The 23,641-nt window shown below is 48.0% G+C and overlaps 1 protein-coding gene and 1 long non-coding RNA gene across 2 annotated transcripts; both read left to right on the top strand.

Annotated features, from left to right (window-relative positions):
- The first annotated feature begins 630 nt into the window (after nt 1-630).
- LOC120969903 (uncharacterized) lies at nt 631-5,255 on the top strand. Its single transcript, XR_005764389.2, has 2 exons — nt 631-979; nt 5,018-5,255. It is a non-coding gene; the product is annotated as an uncharacterized lncRNA (long non-coding RNA).
- An 11,691-nt stretch (nt 5,256-16,946) lies between these two features.
- Nucleotides 16,947-17,814, top strand: LOC109769202 (low molecular mass early light-inducible protein HV60, chloroplastic). Its single transcript, XM_020327951.4, has 2 exons — nt 16,947-17,234; nt 17,335-17,814. Exons 1-2 carry the CDS (start codon nt 17,070-17,072, stop codon nt 17,686-17,688), a joined length of 519 nt encoding a protein of 172 aa, XP_020183540.1. The 5' UTR covers nt 16,947-17,069; the 3' UTR covers nt 17,689-17,814.
- The last annotated feature ends 5,827 nt before the right edge of the window (nt 17,815-23,641 follow it).

Raw genomic sequence — 23,641 nt, 5'->3', positions numbered from 1 at the left:
AAACAGACCAATGAAAGATGAAGTGCGAGGAGCTAAGTCTCTAGGATTAATCTGCATGTCATAGATTAAGCTCTTAGTTTGTTTCTGTTTAATCTTGTCTCCTCCATATGATGAGAGTGTTGATAATTTGCAGATTCAAGGCACAACAACAAACCTATGGATGATGAAGTCGCGAGAGCTCCTTCCATGCCGAAGAACACCATAGATGATGGTCCACGTGAGAGGGCAATTCTCTATCGATCCTGATCTATTCTCGTGTGATCCACAATGGAGTACATAGATAGGAGAAAGGGTGTTGGAGATTTTGGCGGCAGTCTGTTGATACGCGGGAGAAAGAAAGGCAGTTTTGCTGATTTTCTGTAATTAGAGATATACGATCTGGTGGGTTGTTTGAGTGATGGGTCCACCAGGCCACGTGTTGGCCGCTGGTTGACCCTGCACGATAGTGCGTGCAGGGATCCCAACAGGAGAGCCCGACACCTCTCGGGTTCGGCTCTCCTGCTGGGAGCCCTGCACGCGCTATTGTGCAGGGCCAATCGTTGAGCAACACATGTACCCGTGGACCCCACCACTTAATAAACAGATTTTGTTTTGTTTGGTTTTCTGAAAAGTCCTTTCCCTTGCCTTATCCGCCGCGGACGCTTCGAGCTAGTACCGTTATTCCACTGAGCTGAGCTTCGTGAGAGAGAGGATTCGAGAAAGTGAGGTCCGCCGTCCGACGGTCCAGGCTCGTGGTCGTGGCCAGCGACAGAGGGAGCAGCCGCTGCCTGACTCCGGCGCGCCCAAGCCTCGGCCGGGTCTGGAGTAGCTGCTCTAGCATGCCGTCGTTCCCCTCCTAGACTGAGCAGATCCATTGGAGAAGGTGGGGACCTGCAGGGCATGAGGTCGGCTGGGTGCGGCGCTGCTTCACCGGGATGCCGCAGGAGGTCGTGCAGGCGCACATCAAGACGGGAGGCCGATGCACACTCGTCAGACAGAGGTTAGTGGTAGCTGATTTCTTCATCTATATCATGTACTAGTAGCTAGCTTTCGATGGCTTCGGACTAGTACAGGGGCCATCCAATTAATTACTACGTAGTATATTGCTAAGATAACAATTAATTTGAGATTGAACTAGCTTTCAATGATTTCAAACTTGGCAGCCTCATGTGGACATGTTCTCTGCTTTAAGTCACACAACAGTCACAGAAATCTCAAATTGGTGAAAGATCCTTGTGGATTGAACCATAGAGAAATAACCAGCAACTAATCAGTACACTTTTATGTCTCCATTTAGAATAAATCTGTTATACATCTCACACCAAAAGGAATAGTAAGATAAACTATTACATCAGGACGTTATTGTTTTGTAGAGAAATTGTGAGAAGCAATATTTATACAGAGCTATTTAAAAGTGCTATCTTGTCCATGGCTTGATTGGCTACCCAAGTCCTGAAATAAGAAAGGAACGATTTTGTGTGAGAAATAAACTTGAATTTGAGAGTCTGACTTATAAGTGAAACAATACCTTAGTCGGCAGCTGGGGCTCAAAATTTTGGTAGGGCTAGCTGGGGCTCAAACCAAACATACCCTAAATCAGAACGGCCTCATGCCATGCCCCCTGTGTAGTTGAGATGATTCTTGCCCTTCCTTGACAGACATGTAAATCTCTCGTGCCGCCACCACTGATCTTCTCTGCGGCTACGGTTATGTTTCGACAGTGACGAGCTCCTTCGCACTATTATGCTGGCACCGCCGCATGTGATAGGCAGAAATCCCTTGGTCTCTTGCTTCTCAATCGGCTTGATTTGATTCAGGTTTTTTTTCCTGATTTGGTTTGCTTGTTGCAGCGTTTTTGTTCACTCGGAGGTGATGTCGGGGCTGATGCATCTGGAGTTAGTGCACACTGTTGGAGCTAATCATGACATGTGTGCACGTGCATGTGTGCATATCATTTGAGTAATAGCTGGTCAATGCGTGTGTGCATGGCCAAATAGTATAGTGGGTAATTAGTGCATGCATTAGTCTAGAAAAAAAGTCTAGAAATTGGTCGGGTCAGTGCGTTTGTTTGTTACTGGAGTGAGTCCAGGAATTGGTTAGTTAGTGGATAGCCATGCATGTTAGGTGAGTGCATTTGGGTTCGGCTCTCCTGCTGGGAGCCCTGCACGCGCTATTGTGCAGGGCCAATCATTGAGCAACACATGTACCCGTGGACCCCATCACTTAATAAACAGATTTTGTTTTGTTTGGTTTTCTGAAAAGTCCTTTCCCTTGCCTTATCCGCCGCAGACGCTTCGAGCTAGTACCATTATTCCACTGAGCTGAGCTTCGTGAGAGAGAGGATTCGAGAAAGTGAGGTCCGCCGTCCGGCGGTCCAGGCTCATGGTCGTGGCCAGCGACAGAGGGAGCAGCCGCTGGTCATTTTGATATGTTAGCCAATCCAAGGTGGGTATCAATACAGAACTCTACATACAGTTTAAAGTTAACGAGTGAATGACCTATGCATGTTCATCTTAATTTTTAACGACTAACTAAATAAATATACCTGACTTGGTTGAGTACCATAATAGAAATATGGTTGTTGTGGTTGCAAGCCGAGTAACTGCTGAAAAGAAGTAGCATTTGCCTGCGATAGTTGAGGCAGGCCGTGATGCAATACTTGCGAATTATAATTCTCTGGTTGTGGTACTGGTGTCATAATCTAAGGAAGTTGATGCAAATTGTAGTTCTCTGCCTGTGGTTGCGGAGGCATAGAGCGCGGCAATACTTGCAAATTGTAGTTCGAAGCTTGTGGTTGTGGAGGCATAGCATGCGGCAATACTTGCAAATTGTAGTCTGTAGCTTGTGGGTTTGGAGGCATAGCGTGCGGCAATACCTGCGGATTGTAGTTCGCAGCATGTGGTAGTGGAGGCATAGCGCGCAATGATACTTGCAAAGTGTAGTTCGTAACTTGTGGGTTTGGAGGCATAGCGTGCGGCAATACTTGCGAATTGTAGGTCGCAGCATGTGGTAGTGGAGGCATAGCGTGCGAAGATACTTGCAAACTGTAGTTCATAGCATGTGGTACACTGGTACTAGAGGCATGGCACTCTGCAGTACTTGCAAGTTGGAGTGATGATTTGACATGGTGAAGCTAGGATTTGCTTCAGTTGAGGCAGAAGCACAATCATCATTCCTATTCTTGCATGTTGTTGCTTGACCTATTTGGAAAAGAAATTGTTAGATCTATTTAAATAACATGAGCAAATATTTATGTACCCATTTCTTGTGCTATACCATACCTTTCTTCCGTGTATTCTTATTGTTTAGTTCCAAACCAGATTTAATCCTCTTACTGCTATTGCCTTTTTCTTTTCTCTTTATTCCATGTGCTTGGACAACGTTCTCATTGTTGCATTCAACTGGTTGTTTCTCTACTTGCTTCTCAGCTTGTTCGTGATTTGATGGGATATCTTTCGACTGGTTGCTTCCATGTAAAATCTGGTCCACCTTTTCCATTAGTTCAATTGACATACTTTGCAGTAGTGCATATGCCTCTTTGTTTGCTGCTGCTTTGCTCAAAATTTTATTGTAAGTGCGACATAGTGATCCATACTACCTAGCTAGCACAACTCTAGCATCTTTCTTAAATGTCTTTGAACCTTGGAAAACATGACTCAAATGTTTTGCAGCATTCTGATACATGTGCCACACACATAGATGATGTATTGAATTAGTAAAAACCTTGTCAATGGCACTAATAATGGCAGGACATTGGTCGGTCAATATTGTTTTTGGTTCCTTTCCTGACATGGCCCTTTTGAATGTTTCAAATAACCATTCAAACGTATCGGCTGTTTCATCATACAGTAATGCAGCTCCAAAAACCACTGTTTGTTTATGACGGTTGACACCAACAAAAGGGGCAAATGGTCTGCCATAACTATTTGTCTTAAAGGTTGTGTCAAAGCATACCACATCACCAAAGTAGTGATAATCTAATATTGATCTTGCATCTGCCCAGAATATGTTAGTCATCATATCCTCTTCATCTACTTGTATTGCATAAAAAAGGAAGGATTTTCCATTTGCATCTCCTGTAGATATTGAAGAATGGCACCTGTATCTCCTTCTTGGATTGATTGCATATGCTTTGATCGGAGATAATTTTTATAATCTTTGTGACCGAAGCAAAGACTTTGTCGCCCTACTGCTTGCCTACTCATCACTTCATGACCAGATTTTGGTCTGAATCATTCAAAATGTCAATCTGGGCCTTCTGAGCTTCTGTAATTCTTCTTTGGGATCGCAGTAGATGGGCTTTGCTTGGAGTTACCAGTTCATGATTATGGGCATCCTCAAAGCTGCTTACAACATATTTTCCGTTAGCACTTATTTTAATGGTCATCTCTGCCAGACACCCAACTTGTATCTTCTCGCTTCCGCTGGCATTGTTCCTTGCTCTTGTCCTTGAAACCTGCCTTTGAGCATACAAATTTCTTTGTTCGAATAACATTCGTTGAGGATTTATCATGCCAAAATTTCCTCACACTGAAACCTGCATGTCCTGCATATGCATTATAAAACTCATATGATATATCTTCATTCTCAAATTCCATTCATATCTCTGGCTTTAACCTTCTGCTGTAATAATCATCTGTGTTTTGACTTTCCTCTCCCACATCTGTGGTCTCCTGATCTACACAACATAAAAAAATATCATATACTAATTAGTTCATGGGCGAAACATTTTTGTAAAAAAAACCACACGATGTTCAGTCCTGTTGTTGTGAAACCTGAACAACACTTGAAGATTCAACAACATATTTTGCCAAATATCGCACTGTATTCATAGGAGCATTACCAAAAAATTGACTTTTTTCTTAGATACAATATTCTCTATCATTACAATTGGCAAAAAGACACAAACAGACCAATGAAAGATGAAGTGCGAGGAGCTATGTCTCTAGGATTAAACTGCATGTCATAGATTAAGCTCTTAGTTTGCTTCTGTTTAATCTTGTCTCCTCCATATGATGAGAGTGTTGATAATTTGTAGATTCAAGGCACAACAACAAACCTATGGATGATGAAGCGCGGGAGCTCCTTCCATGCCGAAGAACACCATAGATGCTGGTCCATGTGAGAGGGCAATTCTCTATCGATCCTGATCTATTCTCGTGTGATCCACAATGGAGTAGATAGATAGGAGAAAGGGTGTTGGAGATTTTGGCGGCAGTCTGTTGATACGCGGGAGAAAGAAAGGCAGTTTTGCTGATTTTCTGTAATTAGAGATATACGATCTGGTGGGTTGTTTGAGTGATGGGTCCACCAGGCCACGTGTTGGCCGCTGGTTGACCCTACACGATAGTGCGTGCAGGGATCCCAGCAGGAGAGCCCGACCCCCATCTCTCTAAAGAGAATAGAAGAAGGGGACGAGACGGTGACTACAACTTGGAAAAGAAAGACAACGGGAGAGGGGAAGGGGATCGACGTCCGTGGGTGAGTTTCCATTTCTCGGTTATTTGCCTTCCATTTTTAGTTCATGTGCAGAAGGAAGAAGGGAAGGATTGTTTTTTTAGCGCTGCTGCGTGGGGGACGGGATGGATGGACGGGTAGGAAAGTCTATCGATGGGAACGAACGAAACGACCTACTTACTCCTCCATTAGGAGTAGAGATATTTTTTTCAAATTTGGAGGGGGGTTGTGGCCCCCTTCGGCCCAGACGAGGCTCCGCCAGTGCTACCTTTTAGTTACCCGGTATCCCAATTCACCATCGCAAGCTATCTAACAAGCAGTGAAAATGCATTGAAGATCGATTTGAAAAAAAAACTAAGTTGCTAGAAGGGTAAGCTTATGTCATACGAAGGTCAGCTTATACTACTCCCTCCATTCCTAAATATAAGTCTTTTTAGATATTCCAACAAGTGACTACATACGGAGCAAAGTGAGTGAATCTACACTCTAAAATATGTCTACATACATCTGCATGTTGTAGCCCATTTGAAATGTTTAAAAAGACTTATATTTAGGAACGGAGGGAGTAATAAACTCAGTGCTTACAAGTATGCCGATGTTCCTTCTGTCTTTCTTCAAAGTACCTTGTAGGGGTACAAAAAATGTTAGACCTCTATCGATCACGATTCTTTTGGTAGAGCGATGAAATAAAGAGGAAATACATGCTTACTAAGTGGGATATCATTTGTAGACCGAAGAACTAGGGTGGTCTCGGCATTGAGAATTTAGAGGTAAAAAATAGATGTCTGCTCAGTAAATGACTGTACAGGCTTTCTGTTGAGACCGAGGACATGTGGGTACAAATTTTACGTAATAAGTACATACAATCTAAGACCTTGACCCAGGTTACCGTGAGACCCAATGATTCACCTTTCTGGAAGGGATTAATGAGAACAAAAGCAACTTTCTTCCATAGGACCATATTCATCATTGGAAACGGTAATTCGACTAGATTCTGGGAGGATACGTGGTTAGGGGAGATGCCTCTAGCTACAAAATATCGGTCCATCTATAATATTGTACAGCGTAAGGAGACATATGTTGCTATAATATTACAGTCTAACCCTCTAAATATCCAATTCCGGAGATCTTTAGTAGGAGATCGATGGGAACCGTGGCTACATCTGGCGCGCAGGTTGATGGATGCTCATCTCTCAGATGAGCCTGATAGTATTAACTAGAGATTAACCAGGAGCGGAATCTTCTCAGTGAAATCTATGTAAGTTGACATAATTGACTCGGCCCGATTCCAAAATCGATACATATCTGGAAGATCAAAGTACCTTTAAGGATCAAAGTCTTCATGCGGTTTGTTCACAAGGAGGTGATTCTGACTAAGGATAATTTGGACAAGCGCAATTGGGAGGGTAGTCAACAAAGTTGCTTTTGTGACCAAGATGAAACGATTAAACACCTCTTTCTCGAGTGTCCGCTTGCCAAACTATTATGACGCTGATCAATTCATGTAGCCTTTAATATTAACCCTCTAAAAAGTAGGGATGTGACTAATTAGAGTAGAGCCAAATACTGCGAGACATATTTGGATAGGAGTATGCACATTAATTTGGGCTATATGGAAATGCAAAAATGATATGGTTTTCAATAGATAAACTCCTATAAACTATGTTCAGCAGGACCTTTGACCGGTCCCAACCCCCGCGCCTTCTCCTTGGCGACTCCGGGGGAGAAACCCTAACCGGCCGCCCCTCCCTCCACCCTTCCCTCGCCGCCGCCAGAGGGGATCGTCGGCGAAGCTCGGCCGGCTCCAGGGATGGCGGCGGCAGGGAGTTTTCTCTGTTGCCTTCTCGGAGGCGCGGCCTCGCTCGGTGGCAGGCGGGCGGATCTAAAGGTTGCTCCATCTGAGGCCGGCGGCGGTGGTGATTGGCCGAGGTGGGGTGCTGGAGCTCGAGGCCGCGCCGCCTCTGCCTCCCTCCGGTGGGCGCACGGCTGCAGCTGCAGGCGGGGTGGGCCCGATCTGGGCTCACCCGAGCCTGCGGTGGGCTCGTGAGGCTAGGGCGGCGGATCTGCGTCGTCCGGGCTATGCGGTGGAGTCCCAAGCGGGAGCTGCTGCCAGGTCTCCGGCATGCATACAGGGGCAGTTGCGGGCAGGCGGGCATGCCTGGTCTGGACATGTCCAAGCACTGCGGTAGGCTGGATGCAGCGCACCTCATGGTGGCGCCCTGGTGCATCTTTTGAGCAGGTCAGTGGTGCTGCAGGTGAAAGAACATGCGGTGCCCCCATGTTTGGTTTTGGTAATTGATGACAATCTCTATGGACTAATGGTTGCCTTGAGTTATATTTGAAGGATTTGTCCATATGCATTTCTTGAAGTCCATGTGTTGGTTTCAAGGAGTTTATGTGATGACCAAAGTGCTATTCAAGGAACTATCCAAAGATTGGTCATGTAGAAGACATGATACAAGGTTGATCAAGAACAAGTCAAAGAGTGAATCGAGTTGATCAACACACAAAGCATACAAGATGTATCGTGAGGGATCAAGTGATCCCATGGTATGGTAAGCATTGTCATTACGCCTTGTGTACTAACCCATGGTCTACGTGAGAGTTCTATGTGGGGTTAGGTATGTTTCCATGGGCTTGCGTCAAGAGGAAGATCTCATACAACCCATGGAGGTTGACATCAAGTGGTGTCCGTCATCAAGATTGCGGTGTGCAAGTTCAAGTGGAGCATCATGAAGAGATCGTGCTTGAAGCTTACTGTCCATTGTGGTGACAATGTACTTGTGAAGATGTGCCGAAGAGTGGCTCACCCATACTGGAGTATGGGGGAGAAATCTACTTGTCTTCATCAAACCAACGCAATCAAGAAAGGTGGTGGAACTTGAGGAAGTCAAGATCGTCATCATCTAGCTCAAGTGGACTATGTGCAAGGCAAAGTTTGCCCTTGATAGGTTTTCTATTTTATCGGTTTCATGGTGGTAGTCGGGAGACCGGGTTATAGGATCGATTGTCGTACTATCAAGGGGGATCTCAAGTAAGTAGCTTGATCGTATCATTCGTAGAAAGCTCAAACCATTGCATCCTTGCATCATGTTTCTTGGTTCTCGTTTGGTGTTTCTCTCTGTGAGTTTTTAGAGCTTATGGTCATCTTCATGACAAGCTCGAGTTCATCAAAAACGGAGTTCATATATGCATCTTCTATGATGTTTCCGATGTTGGAGTTTTTGTCGTTTCTTCAGTCATAGAGGTTTCACATCTCCATATCTTAGGCATTCTTCCTCTGCCTCTTCTTACTATAACCTATTGAATGTCGCTGTTGGATAGTATTTGTCGTCTTCTATCCGACAAGCTTGAGTTTTCTCAATTCGCAACTCATTTGTAGAAGTTATGGCAGTTCAGGCCTTATTGCATCCTTCTGTTTTGCTTGGGCTATTTTGAAGCTCACTAGCGGTAGTACCGCCCTGGGTAGCGGTAGTACCGCTTGCACGGTACTTCCGCAGTCCAGTGCCACGAGCACTACCGCTTGTTTTCAGGCTTCTGGACTCGTTTTCGCTTTGACGGCAGTTGGGCACGGTAGTACCGCACCTGCCCCGCAGTAGTACCGCTATTGCAGTACTTCTGCGACTGACTACCGTCACACTACTGCCTATCTCTTTGCTTCTGTAGTCCCTCGTTGCCTCCACGGTAGTAGAGCGGTAGTAGGGCGAGGTAGTACCGTTGTATGTAGTACTACCGTCCTACCCTCCCTCTATTGTTGCTTGTTCTTTGTGTCCTGAGCCACGAAGCGGTAGTACCGCTTGTGAGGACGGTAGTACCGCTCCGGCGGCACTACCGCGCCTGGACTTTAACCTGGAACTACCACCCCAAGCGGTAGTACTGCTCCTCTCGGTGGTAGTACCGCTTGTGTGCGGGCTGGGGGGCATAACGGTTGGATTTGTCTCCACCTATAAAAGGGGGTCTTCTTCCCCGATGAACTTAATCTTTTGAGCTCGTGTTTTGCCCTCATTGTTGACCTTCTTCGAGCTTGTGTTCTCTCAATCCCTCCTTGAATTCTTGCTAGTTCTTGAGGGAAAAAAGAGAGGAGATCTAGATCCACATTTCCACCAATCATTTTCTCCTCTATGTGAGGGGAACCCATTGGATCTAGATCTTGGAGTTCTTCGTGTTCTCTTCTTCATTCTTCCTCTCATTTTCCTCCATAGCATTAGTTGTTGTGGTGGGATTTGGGAGAGAAGGACTTGGCACTCCGTGTGCCTTTGCCATTGCATTTGGTGCATCGATTTGAGTTCTCCACGGTGATATGTGGAAGTGAAGTTTGAGAGCTTGTTACTCTTGGGTGCTTGATACCCTAGAGCTTGTTCCTCTTGGGTGCTTGGGCGCCCTAGACGGTCGTTGGTGTCTCAGAGCTCAATCATTTGTGGTGTAAAGCTCCGGGAAAGTGTCGGGTCTCCAATTAGGTTGTGGAGATTGCCCCAGCAATTTGTACGGGTTCCGGTGACCGCCCCCAAGGGTTGCCAAAGTGTACGGATTCGATGACCGCCCCCAAGGATTGCCATTTGTACAGGTTCGGTGACCGCCCTCAAGGGTCCCTTAGTGGAATCACGGCATCTTGCAATGTGCAAGGGCCTGAGGAGATTACAGTGGCCCTAAGTGGCTTCTTGGGGAGCATTGTGCCTCCACACCGCTCCAAACAGAGATTAGCATCCGCAAGAGTGTGAACTTCGGGATACATCATCGTCTCCACGTCCCTCGGTTATCTCTTACCCGAGCCCTTTTCTTATGCACTTTACTTTGTGATAGCCTTAGTGCTTCATGATATATATCTTGCTATCACTTTGTTTATCTTGCTTAGCATAAGTTGTTGATGCACATAGGTGAGCCTAGTTGTTTTAGGTTTTGTGCTCGACAAATCAAACGTAGTTTTATTCCGCATTTGTTCAAGCCTAAACCATAATTATTTTAAAGCGCCTATTCACCCTCACCCCCCTCTAGGCAACATCCACGATCTTTCAGCAGGCTATGCTCCGGCCAGGATGTGAGGAGCTAGGCTCCAGATCTAAAGGTGGTGTGTGCGCGCGGCAACATCCCGGCGTAGGCGTGTAGTATCTCCGGAAGAAATTCATGCTCATGGCCGGTGATGACAATGCTTGTGGGTGTTATTTCCTTGTTGGAGGCGTCACCGAGGAGATTCAGCCCCTCTCATGTCCTTGAGTTATACTCTCCGGGTGAAAACCAAGATCTACCTTGTTGGATCGGCGACGGCGACGGCGGCGCCCTTGGCGTCATTTCTTCGATGGGAGGTGGAGAGTTGACCTCTCGGCAGGAGTACCTGGTTTGCGGTGCAGTGGTTGGTCGGGTGCTGGCGGTGGCGAGGTGAGGTGGTGTCTGCGGCGGCGTGTCCGTCAGGGCCGGCAGTTGGCCGGCGGTGTTGGGCACTTGGAGCACACTTGACATGCTTGCAGCGTCAGGCGAGTCATGTTGGGCGTCCTCTCGTGTTCGGCGAGGCACATGTTCGCTCCTCTTCCGTCGGGCATGTCGTCTCTCTCCGGTGATGGTGATGTCGTCAAACATGCTTGTGGCGGCCTTGTCCAAGACAGCTGGGTGGTGCTCTCTCGTGAGGTTGAAGCGAAGTCGAAGTCGCCGGGGCGTATGCGCGGTGGGTGATGTACGCTTCAGTCCGTGTTGTGTCGGTCTTTAGGCGCTCCTGTATGTCCTGTTGTGCTCCAGCCCTAGTTTTGCTAGGTGTGGTGTGCTCTTTGTAAAGGTTTTAGCTCGGTTTTTCTCGATTAACCGAGCATCGGTTTCTTTACCGCTTCCTTTTAATGAATAGTAGCAGCTCTCCTGCTATCTTTTAAAAATAAAATAAACTTTTTGCAGGTTAGGTTACTGGGTCTACCCCATAGGAGATGGTAGCGCGGGATATCTATGACCGGTTTGGATATGGTGATCCAGTAATAGGCTAGGTGTTTAGTCATCTTGTCGTATTTTTACCGGTTGTGGCATTCTATTACACTTTTTGATTTATCTATCAGCTCTGCACGATCTTGTAATGAACCTCAAACCTTCTATACTTTGTTTAATAAAGAAGATGCATACATTAGTCAGATGTAGAGGACGGGGATAATCCTTCTTTTCTAAAAAAACCAGCAATAGCGATGGCGGCGTTGTCCACCAGAGCAGCAGCACTAGATTTCTCAGCATCAGCCGGATCCGATCCCTCAGCAGGCTCGTCGGCGATAGGAGACACCGCGGCCATGGGTGCCGGTGGGCTAGACACCTCGCCGGCAGAAGCCGACGCCCTAGCACCCGGTGAAGAGAAGACAGCCTGCGAGCTCTTGCTGGCTGGCGCGGCACCAGGCCCGTCGGCGATAGGAAACACCACGGCCATGGGCGCCGGTGGGCTAGACGCCTCGCCGGTAGAAGCCGACGCCCTAGCACCCGGTGAAGAGAAGGCGGCCTGCGAGCTCTTGCTGGCTGGCGCGGCACCGGGCCCGTCGGCGATAGGAAACACCACGGCCATGGGCGCCGGTGGGCTAGCCGCCTCGCCGGTAGAAGCCGACGCCCTAGCACCCGGTGAAGAGAAGGCGGCCTGCGAGCTCTTGCTGGCTGGCGCGGCACCAGGCCCGTCGGCGATAGGAAACACCACGGCCATGGGCACCAGTGGGCTAGACGCCTCGCCGGTAGAAGCCCACGCCCTAGCACCCGGTGAAGAGAAGGCGGCCTGCGAGCTCTTGCTGGCTGGCGCGGCACCAGGACCGGACTTCCTCGACGCCGGGGCAGACGCGGCCTTCTTCGCGACCTCGGGCGCATTGGCAGGTGCGGAGACTGCGGGCGCCTTCGGCGACTCCGCGGGGGCCTGCGCGGCGCTGGCGGCTGCGACGGCGAGGACGAAGAAGAAGATTACGACCGCGGCGCGCGCCATTTTGTATGGTTTTTGAAGTGTTGACGGGCGGGCCAACGGCGAGGATTGGTGGGGGTCGGGAAGGATGGGTGTGTAGGTGTGTATCTGGCTTCGTTGGGGTGAACTGGAAGGGCGCACGAGGTGAGAGGAATTCATGAGGTGCCATTGCTGCTTGTGAGAGAGAGGACGGGAAGAACTCCCGGAGGATTCGTGGTCCAGATTGGCATCCTGAGATGTTGGCTGCCCGGCTGTTGCGCGCCGAATTTGAAACGTTGTGTGTTAGACTGTTAGTTGGCCGGTTCAGTTTTTGTGAATAGTTCGAGTTCAGCAAAACTGTTCACCAAAACGAACAAATCAAATGTTCGCGGGCACATTTGAACGTGTCTAGAATATGGATAGGGGAGCCGGCCATCCAAACGGAGTCACTGTATATCTTTTTTCTCAGGAAAAACAGAATAAAAGTAAACCAAATGTCATTCTCCGGTCATTTCGACAAATGCATCTAAATCAATAGCAATTTAATCATACATTTAAATTTAAAACTACCAGGATGTTCAACAAGTTTCTAAAATTCGTCGACCCCAAAAACAAAAGAACCGGCTGTCGAACCAAAGACCACAATTTTTGTGCTATTCGAAAGTGGTCTTCATCTCAAGCTTCCTCTCCTCGAAGTTGAATTTCTTCATGGGCACACGTAGTTGATGCAGACATGCAATTGCTATGCTTATTGGGCTCTGCCTGAAGGGCTTGCCCTTCGTCATGTGGTAAATCATGCACGGGCTTTGAGGCTAGACAATGACGTGATCAGCAAATTGCAACATTGAGCAAATCAATGAAATGACCAACACATAGAGTAACAAGAAGCAAAATTTACAGAGTTCTTCAAGTGACGTGCCCCTGGGCCACATTATTTGCAGTTGTGCATACACACCACAATAGTTGTTGATGGTCTTTTGAATGGCGTGTCACCGATAGAGTAGCGACTTTGCACCACGACCATGGATCATTTTCGTCTTGTAGGGCGCGTAGTGCTTGTGCTCATGGAACCAAACATGCACATGTTGCCAAAGTGCTGCTGCATTTTGCTACATACCTTGAAACTCCACACTCATGGTCAACCACGCCTCACACAACAATTCATCCTTCTTCATCGAGAGCGTTGTCATCGTGTTTGCTTCAAAGTAAACAACGAGAACTAAAAAAAATTGGCAATGTCATTTGGTCGAACACTTGTTGGATGGAGTGTCCGTCATGGACAGCGTCGACAGGAGCGGAGGATACCTGGGTTGCGGACCGATCCGGGTGAAATGGCGGCTTAGTCCGAGGGAGCCAGACGGTGAGTGGGGCAGCATATAGGGTGGTACAGTAGCAGTGTCAACCTTCGAGGGTGCGAATACAGAGCACAGGGGGGAGGGGGGACGGAGTGGCGGGAATGGCTCCAGACGTGGTATTTTGGTGGGCCAAGGGTGTTGAAGTCGGACGTGTCGGACGGCCGAACACCCCTATACCTCCCAAGGTTTAGTTCCAGTTAGTGGAACTTTCAACGTCCAGAGCCATTAGGATAATTTTGGTGACCGTAGTTGGATGGTAGAAAAGGTCAGGACCGTCCGATCAGGACATGTAGAAGCGATTTGGCGATCCACGTTGGAGTTGCCCTCACAAGACAACCATGTGCCATGAGAGACGGGCTTCTCTAATAAATAGGCCACGGAACCTCGAGGCATGGGTTGGGTTGTCCTTGCCGCAAATGGTAATCCCTATTTGACGCTATCCACGTCAAGTTCTCGGGGATTCACACATATGGGCCTCGGACAAATGTTAGATCGGCCAACCATTTTGAACTAGTCATCTGCTGAGGAATCCTAGTTCTTGGAACCTTGCTTCCTAATGGTTTTGGTAACGTTCTAAAAGGTGGTGGTTGAATGGTTTTTTCTCTGTTTTTTCTTTACTGGTTTTTAAGTTTTTATTTTGCCTTTTTTTTCTTTTCTTCTTTTTCAAGAAAGTTCATAAATTTCAAAAATGTTCTTGATTTTTGAAAAAAAAATTGAAATTTCAAAATTTCGTCGGAATATCAAAAATTGTTCATATTTTCCAAAAAAAAGTTTGGAATTTCAAAAATTGTTTGTAGTTTTCAGAAAAATGATTGAATTTCAAAAAAAAATTGCATCCCCAGGCTGTCCCGGTGGAGGGAGGGACACAACTAGGGCTGCAAGAAAAGCTCGAGGCCCGTGAGCCACTCGAGATCGACTCATATTTTAGCTCGACTCGAGATCGATTCGAAAAGAAATAAGCTGAGTATGAACACTTTTTTAGCTCGATCGAGAAACGAGCTGATCTTGAGCCAGCATTGGCTCGCTCGATTTTAGCTCGATATCTCGATATCATATAAGTATATTAAATAACCTTCATATCTATTGCCAAGAATTAGGATCATTCATTTCCATATATGTTATGTATGATTTTTTTTTTCTTCACTTTACCTACTAGCAAACATGGAAATTAAGCATGAAGAAAATTTATTCTCATCACGTGGCCAACCGTGTGTTCAATATCTTGTTATTTTGGTCAAAGTTTCAGAGCTGGCGCACCTTCGCCGCCTTCTATCTATGATCTCTTGTTGTTAAATACTAGTCTTCACTTGAGAAAGAATAAGTCAAAATTATAGTGATTTTTCTGTTCTGTTGTGGCCTATCTTTCTTTAAAATTTACCTTAAATGATTTTAAAAATCATCTTATTTAGCTCGAAACTAGCTCGAGATCGACTCGAGATCGTTACAAGCTGAGCAAGAGCCACTTTCTGTAGCTCGGCCTTGAGCTTCGCACATTTTGAGCTCGCTCGAATTTTAGTATGAGTTGAGCTGAGCCTAGGCCAACTCGCTCGAACACGACTCGTTTGCAGCCCTAGACACAACTCAATGGCTGCAGATGGCCACCGCCCAGCAAGCCCGGGCTCTAGCCCTCTAGCCATGGCTTAGGTGAGCTTGCACGCCACCATGCCCGTGGCCATCGACGTCGATCCGTCGACGGCACAACCATGCAAGGGAGCTCAACTCAGACGGACACCATGACCGAACCATAGGTTAGAAGAGCACAACGCGGAGGCACGAACCAACTCAGAAAAGTCAGCCTTCTGAATCACTCACCGATGGACGTTGTCCACCACCAGAGGAGCCTCGTCCGTGCAGCAAAGAACCGCTGCCCCCACACCATGGCTGATGCACTCCGAGCCACACGAGCAAGCCCTGCCTAACACCGCCCGCTGCCCTGGAGGGGAATAGCACACGCCGCCAAGGCCAGGAGCAACGACCTTAGCCAGATCCTCCGCCAGCTGAGCGCCCCCGTGCGAGATGCTCCACCCACACCTATGTGACGCCACCACATTGAGTCCACGCACCTTCACCTAGCCGCCATGCCGTCGTCGGCCGCCAGATCAGGACCACACCCCCCATGCACTTGAGGCCCCATGGCCCAGAAAGACAAGCGGGGGATGAGACGCCCCGCCACAGCCGCAACCACGCGGGCTTCGCCCGACGGCGCTCGCCGGCGGCGACGGAAAGGAGGAAGGAGTGGGAAGGGGAGGGGCGTTGGCACTAGGGTTGGCGCCCGGGTCACTCGCAGGAGCAACATGGGGCCGAGATTGGAATGGGCCAGATTCATTCTATGCATTCCTGCACGCTTCTGCCGGAGAATGGCAACAGTTGAAGTGGCTTCAGTGATATGGGACATTTGGAAGACATGCAACAAAGTGTGCTTCTATGAGGGAGTTCCCGCAGGACGTATCCAACGTCATTCAATTGATATGTTGTTACATTGATGATTGGACGGGTGTCTAGTCTGGAATGTAAAAGCGACGGTGGTTCTCCAAGGAGGATCTAAAAGATTCATGGTAGCGGTGGCGACTGAGGTGTTTGATGGTGCTAAAGGATAGGCACGGGTGGAGCGGCGCATTGCGAGATTGCAGACTGTGCATTGTCTTCAACACCTTGAGACCATAAAAGGTGATCAATAATGTTCGGCCCTGCGTGGTGAATTTTGTAATGAATGATTGTAATAACTTTATTGGTTAATTAATATATAAGGTGGTTTTCAAAAGAAAAAAAGATGATCAATACTGTGATATCATTTTTGGCACAATGGCTAATGATTTTTCCGGCCAAAAAAACCTCCAATGGTCTTGTTAAAAAAAACTTCATAAAAAGTAAAGAAAACAGTTACCATTTTACCGGCAAGAATAAAGTTTACATACCGCAAAAAAAAGTTTACATGCTGCCTTCCTGCCTGCAAGGCTTCGCGTACGTGTATACAGTCACAGGTACGCGTCTCTCTAGTGCTTTTGGTTAGCTTGAGCTAGAAACAAGACGTGAATCACATGCTCAGCGTTGATACATGTCCATTCTGGAGTCCTCCTTGGCAACTTCTCTGTCTGTTTGGCGTTTCGTGGAGCGCTCCGCACGGTGGCCTCCACGTCCCCGTAGTCGCTGCCTCGCTCCACGTAGAGGGTAATTCACGGCCCGGAGCAGCTGGCGACGTGGGCACCGCCGCGGCCACCGCGCCCAGCTCGGCACGGGTTGGCTCTCGCGGGGCACGGCCTATGAACTGCGCCCACTCTCCCCGAACAATACATCAGCAAGCACTCGGCAACACAACAACAAGAAGCACTGTACTAGCAATCATCTTTGCTGTAGCTTTTTTCTGTCCTTTCGTGCACCTTCCGTTCGCGGCTGATTGATCAATGGCGACTGTGATGGCCATGAGCTCCTTCGCCGGCGCGGCCGTCCTACCGCGCGGCTCGGCCGGCCGCCTCGGCGCCAGGTCTCTGCCAGCGCTGGGCCGCCGCTCTCTCGTCGTCAGGGCACAGACCGAGGGCCCGAGCGCACCACCGCCAAACAAACCCAAGGTACGTACTCCCAAAGCATGCCATATATAAGCAGCACGGCCACGGCGCCGTGGCTAGACTCAGCCCAGTAGCAGGTTTCTGATATTTGCTCCTGGCACAGGCGAGCACCTCCATCTGGGACGCGCTGGCGTTCAGCGGCCCCGCGCCGGAGCGCATCAACGGGCGGCTGGCCATGGTGGGCTTCGTGACGGCGCTCGCGGTGGAGGCGGGCCGCGGCGACGGGCTCCTCTCCCAGCTCGGCAGCGGCACCGGGCAGGCGTGGTTCGCCTACACCGTGGCAGTGCTGTCCGTGGCATCGCTGGTGCCGTTGCTCCAGGGCGAGAGCGCCGAGGGCAGGGCCGGCGCCATCATGAGCGCCAACGCGGAGCTCTGGAACGGCCGCTTCGCCATGCTCGGCCTCGTCGCTCTGGCGGCCACGGAGATCATCACCGGCACGCCCTTCATCAACGTGTAAAACTAAATTTGGTGTCCACCGGATAACACATCCTGTACTTAGCTAGTAGTAGGACATGTAAATGATGATCATCCTCGTATTCTTTGTAGCCCTGCTAATTAAAGACGGTTCACCTTTCTTTTCTCACTCGTATTCTCTATGGCATTCAATTCAGTACTATGATTCAAATTGAGAAGAAATTGATTGGAGATCAAAACAATTGCCAGAACTTGGGCCCAGTAAGTGGTTCAAGCAGACTCGCATTTGCCAAGTTCAGGGGATTATTTATCCTTACTGGGGTTGCTTCAACTTCTTCCCTTTTGATAGCATTGATAATTTATTTTCACAAAAAGAAGCAAAAGTCAACAAAGATTGTGTTACACAATGAGAATCGACCAGAAGAGTGGAATAAATGAGGAAAATAGTGAGGCCCAAGAAGGAGATGAACAAAATACACAGCAAGCAGGCCAGGAGGAAAGTGGGCTACAAGAACAAACCAGTCTAGAAGTGGTATCTGAGACAACTGGCAGGCAAGCATTGTTATGCCCAACAATGGCTCCACTGCCGTTTTCAGGGGTAAAACAAATAGTAGCCTGCAAGTGGAACTCATCTGAAGTTCAGTACATTTTTAGCTCCCCTGTTATCTCAGCGAACTCACCTAAGCAAATATGTTCAACCCTGGAAATTAGCATTATTGACCTACATGTGTAATATAAATAGTCATTTGTGCACTTGGCCGGTGGCAGCGGCGAGGTTCTGTCTGGATCCCGGGGCGGCGGCCCTGGAGGGTGGCGGCTGGTGAAGCTAGGGCTTCCCGCGGCGGCATGGCGTGGTGCAGTCCCTGTCCAAGGCGGATTTGTGACGGCGATCTGCTTTGGATTGGTTCGGATCAGAGACGGTGACGAGCATGCGGGATCCTTCTCGGCGGCTCTCACGGTTTGGCGAGGCGGGGTGGGAGCCCTTCTCCTAGGCTCCAGTGGTGGCACACTCAGGTAGTGGCCGGTGCACCAGGGATCCCACGGTGGCACTGTTGCTGCGGTTGGTCGCCGGATCTAGGCGGCTGGATCTGGGGCTTTGAAGGCGGTCGAGACGGTGCACAGGTTGTTGGATGGATTTCTTGGGACGGGTCCGGGTGAAAACCTGGTCTTCGGTTGATGGCCGGAGCCGGTGATGACGATGCCCTTATCATCGTTTCCTTCATGAAGGCATCATCGAGGTGAAGCTCCCAGCTCCACTCAATACCTCCGGGGGAAACCCTAGATCAGCTGATCGGATGTTCGCGGCATTCATGTGTCGTAACCCCCTTTGGGGCGGCATTCTTGAAGGTGCACTCGACTTCGCGGGACCAGCGGACGGCTTCTTTGGTGGAGCGGTGCTCCATCCTACACATTGATGGCGACGGATCTTGACGGCGTGGTGCAGTGCAGATTCGGAGTTCGATGTGGGAGGATGGACTCGCGCAGGAGGACGGCGCTGTCTGGCGTCGTGGTGGCGTCGATGGCAGAGAGACCTGGCACGGTAGATGCAACAGTACAGCTCTGAAGATGGACTCGTGGCAGGTGGCTGCGGCGGCCTCATACCCGGCAGGCGTCCTGGTTGGGGAGTGCGCCGGACTGGTAGGTGCCCCATACCAGGCAGGCGTCCTAGTTGGGACCTCAGGTCTTAGATGTTTAGGTTTGGCTGCGATGTCTGTTTGGTATTAGGCCCAGGCTATCAGCGCCCCTTCATCAATTGGATGGGTGTAGCGACAGTTGTTGCTTAGACGGTGGCTTTAGTCTTACTATTGTATGACTTTGTAAGGTCTTGTGAGAATAATTAATAAAGTGGCCGCATGCATCGTCCAGATGCAGAGGCCGGGGGTGATCCTCCTTTTCTAAAAAAAAATTGCGCCAGGGTTTAAACTTGTAAACAATCAGAACTGCAGAAACTCATTTTATTTGACTGGCTACCAATCCCCTGTATTGCTCAAGTATAGCTTGATTATACCCCCCCCCCCCCCCCCCAAGCTCATCTAATTGGATTCATTGTGCATCTCCAAACTGCTTGTTTATGATGCAATTTCAACAATTAATGTATGTAACCGGCATATGTTTTTATAAGTGATGTGGTGTCATGAGATATTGATTGCATGCCACTCATCTTCTATGAGATTGATAAGTCAATAGCTTATCCAGACAGAACAGGTTATTACAGTGAGATGGTAAATGATACTAGCATGCATCCTAGCTGAAGTAGTAACCTAGTAGATGCATACCTTCCTACAGAAACTTTAACCTTGACAGTGGAAACCTTCTAGCTTGATCAGCATTGAAGATAACGGTTATGCTACGGTCGAGCAGGAGTCAGCGGCTTGGCAACCTTTGTTTCTGCCATCCTTATCAGCTTTGCTACCATAATCATCCGCCTCGCTTTCAATGGTCAGCCGGTGAGGGCGGAGTCGCTGAGACAATGATCCGATGTCCCAGGAGAGCACCTCCTTGATCAGATCCTGAAACTCTTCTGCTGAGCCGTAGAATGCCTGCTTTTGCTGAAATAAATTATGTTTGATGAACTTTAGGTCGGAAACTGGATTTACAGTATATGGACCAAAAGAACCAACATTTTGGTAGAGTACACAAAGAAGATAACAAAAATTTCTGAACAACCATAACACTTACTACATGCGACAGCAGTTGGAAAGTAAAGAAATGTAGTGCTAAGAAAAGTGGATAGACTCCACAGCTAATGCACCGTCAACCTACTTGGACAAAATATCCAGCATTAGTAGATGGCAAATAATCCAGGAGTAAGCTGATTGGAACATTGTCATAAGAGGTCCACAAGAACCCCTGCCGCCATCAAGTATATATTGTACCAAATGACAAAAGCACAAAAACTGAACTATTGGCCTATAAACGCATAAGTAAGATACATCTATTGGATTTTCAAGATACTGAGCTTCCTCTAAGTAACATCAAAGTAGAGAAGTTTGTAAGATAAGAAAAAGTTGTAAAACTGCCTAAAAGGTGAAGAATAAATATTTTTCAGTCATGTAGGGATGTTTAGGTAAGAGAAATCATCATCTGAATACAGAAGAGTAGCTATAAACATATACAATCTCGAACACGTACCATCATGTATTTCGACTCATATACAAAATTAGCATGTTCTGAAGAACAAACAGAAAATTAAATGAGCTGTAAAGATAGATCAAGAAGTAATGAACGGAGTAACATGCCACATAGTATGTACCTCTAACCTGGTAACACCCATCACTACGCAGAGTTCCATCCAAACTACTCCCTCCGTTTCAAAATAGATGACTCAACTTTAGTATACAGTTAGTATAAAGTTGGGTCATCTATTTTGAAACGGAGGGAGTACGTAGCAAACTACAAATTCATAAAGACCAGAAATCAAGCTCAACGCCACAAAATACACAAAGACTACCACAGAGCCCTTTAGCAGCAAACATGACCAAAAGACGTCCACTACTCCAGCTTCATCTAGCCTCAGCCAATCGTCGACCCCTGAATCGGTCCTTGGCAGAGACGCAGAAGGTTGACAACATTGTTCTTGAGATTCTCCGCTCCAGCTTTTGGCTCTTCAGCTTGCTCCCACTTCTGCAAGCCTGCCCGATAAAACAAAAGCGAACAAGCGGCAAACACAACCTCAAAAGGGGACTTGATGATCTTTTTTCTCAAAGGTTGCTTTGTTGTGTGACGTCCATATGGCCCGACATACTGCAGCCGAACCCATAGTATAGAACTTCTCCCCACTCAGGAAAAAAACATAGCACCAAAAGTACACAAGGATTTGGGGGCAGCAATGGGTTCCGAAAACAGAACCCACGGTTATCCACACCACCCGAGCAACAGGGCAAGTAAAAAGAACTGTGTTGAGCTGTCTCAACCCGATCACAAAACGAACAGATTTGTGGTTGAAAAGAACCTATTCTAGTATCACCAAATGGCATGTTTGAGAGCTGACATTTTTTTCTTTTTTGAGATTGGGGAGCTGACATTTATAAGGATCCCTTTTCAGTTTTCACCCATCAATAACACTTGCGACCAAGAGAACCTTATGCAGGCCCAAGATTGGGGAGCTGAAATTTGATATTTATAAATATGTGCGTCTCTTTCGGACTGGCCATATTTGAGAACCTTATGCAGGCCCAAGTTATTTTCACTCTTCTTCTTTTGACCTGTCTCGTGGAGATGAGATGCTCAATCCCTGCACTATCAGAAGAGCCACCGATGTGATCTGCCTCATGTTTCTTCTGATTCTGTTCATCAGTGTCGTCGCTTGCCTCAGGCTCAGGAGGCTTCTTCTCCAGAGGAGCACCTAGCGACGGCAACGAGGAAAACCCAGCCGGGTAGTGCCTACCCGTGACACCTCCCCCGTGTACATCCCCATCCGCATCCGCATCCCCATCCCCGTCCCCGCCGGGGGCTTGCATCCCGCACCCGCAAGCAGCACTTGAGCGGTGAGTCAAAGACGCGCTATGGCAGGCGGCCGGAGCGGCGGCGCGTTGATCTGGTGGAGGCCGGAGTGAGCAGCGCTGGGACAGGTCGTGGCCTCGTGCCGGCAGCGCAGTCTTTTTTTTTTTTTTTTTTTTTTTTTTGAGAAGGCCGGCAGCGCAGTCGGACAAGGGAAAGTTTAGATGGGCTAGGGTTTCTTTTGGGCCTTCTGAGGTTTTGTCCAAGCTCCAAGGCGCGCCTTCTTCTTCTTTTTTTATACGAGCTGGGGGTTTTGTGTCTTGATGAATGTTTTAGCTGCCTGCAAATTTGTGTGATGAAATGATATTGGTTGAGGTCTGAACAAAAACTCCATGTCTGTCCCGTGTCTTCTTTCTAATGGCACCTTATTTTATGGGGAGTCGGCGGTGATGAATTGGTTAGATCGACGTTATTGACAGTCGTTGGATTGTGTGTGAGACAATCATCTCCGTAGCGTCAGTCGCAGCCTTTTCAACAAGGTCTGTGTTGCACTCAATATGAACCATGTTGCAGTAACATATGGACATGGCCACACGACAGCAGGCTTGTTGCAAGGCCGTATGTCTCTGCGGCAAAGCTCTTGACTGGCATGGATTCATGCTTACGCATGTGACATCCATCCATGTTGCCAAGGGTCTCCAAATGAAACTCCATCTTTGAGTTGGTCCATGGGATGAGATCTATGTGGGCAGAGGAGAAGGGGCGTTGGGGAAGAGGATGCGACAAGGAATGAGGAGCTATGGGTCTCCACTCGAGCTCTCCTGCCGTGATGCGGTGGATGTGGACCCGTGAGACACGTGACGTCCGTACAAGGCAGTTGACAAGGCATGAGTAATCCGTCAGGTGATTATAAGTGTTTCCCTTAATTCATTTTAGCATAACAAAATCTGAAGGGAGGGATACAATCAATTCGGTATATTTATTGTCATGATATAATATATATATATAATACAACAGTATTAGCACGTCATAAGCCATAAGATCCCAAAGAAAACTACTAAAAGACATGTGGCGTGAAACTACACAGGCAAAATCGGGCACTTCTAACCTAAAAGGAAAATCAGACACTTCTTCCCCACTCTTTTTTTGCGGGGGTGGACGCTTCTTCCTTGACAGGGATATTTCATGCTTATCACTGGCACCGTCAGAAACAAAGCGAACCAAGTGACCAAATGATATGTAAGGCAGTAACCTTGACTCCCATGAAATTAGATCAAAATCTTCCTTGGACAGAACAATACGGTTTGCCTTTGTTAGGAAGTCACAAGATATCATCTTAGGTAGATTCTTTCCCAAAGCATTGCTTGGACTGCTAACAAAGGGTTTAAGGCATGATGGAGCACCGAGACAAAAGGTAGTGACCGTTGTGGAGGCACACTGGACGTCCTCGATTGAAAAGCTCATTTGGATTGACACCAGATCTGGACATGTTCAGCTTGACCGTGGCTCTAACCCTGTCCAATTTGCAAAGCCAGAAATGGGGATTTGGATTCTTT

The sequence above is a fragment of the Aegilops tauschii genome, chromosome 7, assembly GCF_002575655.3.
Source record: "Aegilops tauschii subsp. strangulata cultivar AL8/78 chromosome 7, Aet v6.0, whole genome shotgun sequence".
NCBI lineage: Eukaryota > Viridiplantae > Streptophyta > Magnoliopsida > Poales > Poaceae > Aegilops > Aegilops tauschii.
Note: the sequence above shows the minus strand (reverse complement) of the source record. Positions and strands in the feature narration are given on the sequence as shown.